Source organism: Cebus imitator, unplaced genomic scaffold (assembly GCF_001604975.1).
Source record: "Cebus imitator isolate Cc_AM_T3 unplaced genomic scaffold, Cebus_imitator-1.0 Scaffold136, whole genome shotgun sequence".
Classification (NCBI taxonomy): Eukaryota; Metazoa; Chordata; class Mammalia; order Primates; family Cebidae; genus Cebus; species Cebus imitator.
The window spans coordinates 1216139-1219763 of NW_016107451.1; the positions used below are offsets into that span (position 1 = coordinate 1216139).

The 3625-nt window shown below is 51.2% G+C and overlaps 1 protein-coding gene across 3 annotated transcripts in view; it reads right to left on the reverse strand.

Moving 5' to 3' along the window:
* Positions 1–589: 589 nt before the first annotated feature.
* The window catches only part of RPA1 (replication protein A1), a 66695-nt gene continuing 63659 nt past the window's right edge, over positions 590–3625 (reverse strand). For all 3 annotated transcript variants that reach the window (XM_017541650.2, XM_017541651.2, XM_037743161.1), the window contains one exon: positions 590–1581. In XM_017541650.2, coding sequence (XP_017397139.1) covers positions 1477–1581 — 105 coding nt within the window. In that variant the 3' untranslated portion in view covers positions 590–1476. The remainder of the gene's footprint in view (positions 1582–3625) is intronic.

Sequence of the window (3625 nt, forward strand, 5' to 3'; positions counted from 1 at the left end):
GAATGGAAGTCAGGCTGTTTAGGGCCACCCGGCTCCTGTGCCAAGAGAGGAAACAGACAGGCTGCCATCGCTCCCCACCTCCAACAGCCGCCCCAGGCTGCATCTGCACCAGTGAAAAGCCAGGGCCTCTGGCTGCAGACTGGCTGCAGCGCGGCCGGTGGACGAGGGAGAGCGGGGCAGCCAGTGCCAGGCGGTGTGTTGCAGCCACCAGATAGATAATTAATATGATTAGGAACACACAGAGCAAGCATGCTCTCGCTGACTGAAGGGCCCAGTAGCATAATTACTGTTTTCTTACTAGCTCACTGTCTGTGCACATTTCAAAGCCTGGTTGGTGTGAGACTGCTGTGTAAACATCAATAAAATCCCAAAGTGCCAGATCATCAGCATCCTTGGGCGAAATGGCTTTTTGTTTCTAGTGTTTTCATGCTTTTAAAGATGCATTTCAGGGCTGCAAACACCAGGAAGGATGGTCTTCATGCCTTGGACTAATCTTCGGGTTTATAATGAGTTAACATCTCCCCCAAGTGAACATTTATTATGAAGGCTAATTGCTTTCCAGTTACAGGAACTCTGCATTCAAAGAAAGTAGGATTCACAAGCAAAGAATATACTGTTTATTAAAACAAAGCAAGGGAAACAAAAAGGTTTCAAAATCCTTTCCACTGAACATAGCTTTAGTCGAGAAAACAAAATATGCGAATGCAAGGACTATGAACAGGTAGGAAGAGTCTACGTTCACCAGCCGAAATGCAACTCGAATTGAAGTGGAAACTAAAGAAATGCTTTGTAGTTGCCTGGATTTCCCTAGGGGATGGCAAGTCAGTGCTTATCAGCAGTCCTCAGAAGAGACAATTCTGATTAGTATCAGACCCATCTGACTCAGGCTATTAAACCCTGAAAGAAGGATATTCTGCAGATATAAAAGATATGCCTTTGATTAATAATTCTACCCTATCGCCATTCCAAGCATCAACTACTAGGTAACACCTCCAGAAAGACAGCGCCTTTGAATCTAGGAAGACACACTTACTGAAACACCCAGGTGTCCCACCACCTCTTCTCAGCTCTCCCCGCCGAGACACAACCCAAGGTGTGAGGGGGTCACCACTGGAGAAGCAGAAACCCAGTCACATCATTTACTTCACGTCCACAGTGAGGGTCAGTTACTGACATCATCATTCCTGCTGGATGGTAATGGAATCTTCACACCACTGACGGAGGCCTGGAGACAAGGGGTGACGGGTCCTACACTACACGGCTGGCGGATGCCCTGGGCCTGACGGTCTACACCGCAGCCACTCTCTCCATTGCCTACCACTGGGCTGTGGGATACACACGGGAGGAAATTGCTTAGTCCACCATAAAGAGCTTCTGTGCTGTGTAGTGAATGTGGGGTTGGCACACAGGGGCGGGAGGAAATGGATTCCATTTGGCTCTTCGCCTGCAAGCTTCTGCCCAATCAGCACTCTCTCCTCACATGGATGCGTTTCTCCGGATGCTCTGGACCAGCCTTCTGCCATACTCTCTGTAGTCCACAGGCTTCACATCCATCACAGTGGCCTTAATTCGAGACTCGTCCTTCAAAAAGAGAAGCGGTCTGTGAGCGATGAAAGCGTGGCGTGGAGCGACGAAGCCCCTTTTGTTTCACAGCTTCAATGAGCCCAGCGGGAGGGAACACAGACACACTGGGTTCAGAGGTCAGTCACTGCAGTGAGTGACAGCCCAGGTCTGGATGTTGGGGGCCGGGACTGCAAACAGGCCTTCCTCTTAACACAGGCCCTTCAGTCAGAAGCCTGGAAACATCCCAAACACTCAGAAGCCTAGAACCCCAATGAGACGGACTTTAGAGGGCTTCTCTGGTTTACCGAGGGGGATACAGCCCAGAGAGGATATGTGACTTGCCCAAAGCCACACAGCTAGTTCTGAAAGCTAAACTTTAATTTCAAGAACAGCTGAGTTGTAAAAGGAATAGCACTGCGGCAGAGGGGGAGGCCCGAGTTCATCCCGTCTCTGTTCTGGGGGAGGTAACCTCTGCCCTTCACTTTCCTTGTCCAGACACGATGGGGCTCAGTGACCCCAAAACTCCCCCCTGGCCCCACCCATTCCCGACATTGTTTCCCAGTGGCATCTGATCCCTACCTCACTTGTTTATAGTAGCACGTCTAAGCACAGGTACTGAGGCTAAGGTCTGGTAATAAACAGCACGCAAACCCTGCCAGCAGCAGGGAGTTTCTGCAACTCCCCCTTCCCTCCTGCAGGTTCACACCCAAGTACGGAATGGTGGCTTCACAGGCAGCTGGAGCGGCGCCCAAGAGGGCTGCATGGGAGAGCTCGGGGTGCTCACACTGCGTGCTTGGCCGTTACGGAATCCAGTGATACTCGCAAGCGTGACTGAGAGCACAGCTCTGAAGTCAGACTGCCTGGGTTGGGCCTTAGCTCTGCCACTTGCTCCACAGGACTCAGGCAAGCGACCTGCTTTCTGATGCCTCTGGGTCTCTCTGTGTGCATTCAGTGGTAAAACGGGGTAACGACAGCTCCTACATACAGGGTTACTAGGTTCCAGTGAGATATTCCATGTAAAGGATGGAGAACAGTAACTGGCAACAGCGCTCAATAAATGCTGTTTGATTGTAACTACATAACTAGGCCTGGCGCGGTGGCTCACATCTGCAATCCCGGCACTTTGGGAGGCCGAGGCAGGTCAAGAGTTCGAAACCGGCCTGGCCAACACAGTGAAACCCCATCTCTACTAAAAATACAAAAATTAGTCGGGCCTGGTGGCAAGCACCCGTAATCCCAGCTACTCGGGAGGCTGAGGCAGGAGAACCGCTTGAACACAGGAAGTGGAGGTTGCTGAGATGACCCCATTGCTGTCTAGCCTGGGCAACAGAGTGAAACTCTGTCTCAAATAAACGGTATTACTCTATGGTGTTATGGGCATGTGGTCTTTGTTTCACATACTGACTGATTTAGAGAGGGGGTGTCGCTGTGTTACCCAGGCTGGCCTTGAACTCCTGCCTCAATTTCCCAAGTAGCTGGGGCCACAGGCACACACCATCACACCCAGCTCATATACTTAACATACTTATTTCACAGTCTAAAATCAGTCAAAGAGGCGACTCCTCTACATATGTTAGAATTTTGTTGGAATAGACAAAAAAAAAATTCCCAGGATTTAATTAAAAAAACAAAACAAAACCAAGATAGTATTCCCCACCTCCAGCCATTGTTTAGACAAGAAACCTAAGCTCTCTTTCTCTTTCCTCATCTGAAAACGGGATAATAACAGTACCTGTGTCAGGAAGTCAACAAAAAATTAACACCGTGCTCAGCGCCGGGGGCCATGCAGTGAACACTGTAACTCACTGCCGGGGAGGGGGTCCCGCGCAAGGGAAACTCACTGCCGGGGAGGGGGTGGGGCGCAGGGTAACTCACTGCAGGGGAGGGGGTGGGGCACACGGTAACTCACTGCAGGGGAGGGGGTCCCGCACACGGTAACTCACTGCCGGGGAGGGGGTCCCGCGCAAGGGTAACTCACTGCTGGAGAGGGGGTCCCGTACACGGTAACTCACTGCTGGGACGGGGTGGGGCTCACGGTAATTCACTGCCAGGGAAGGGCTCC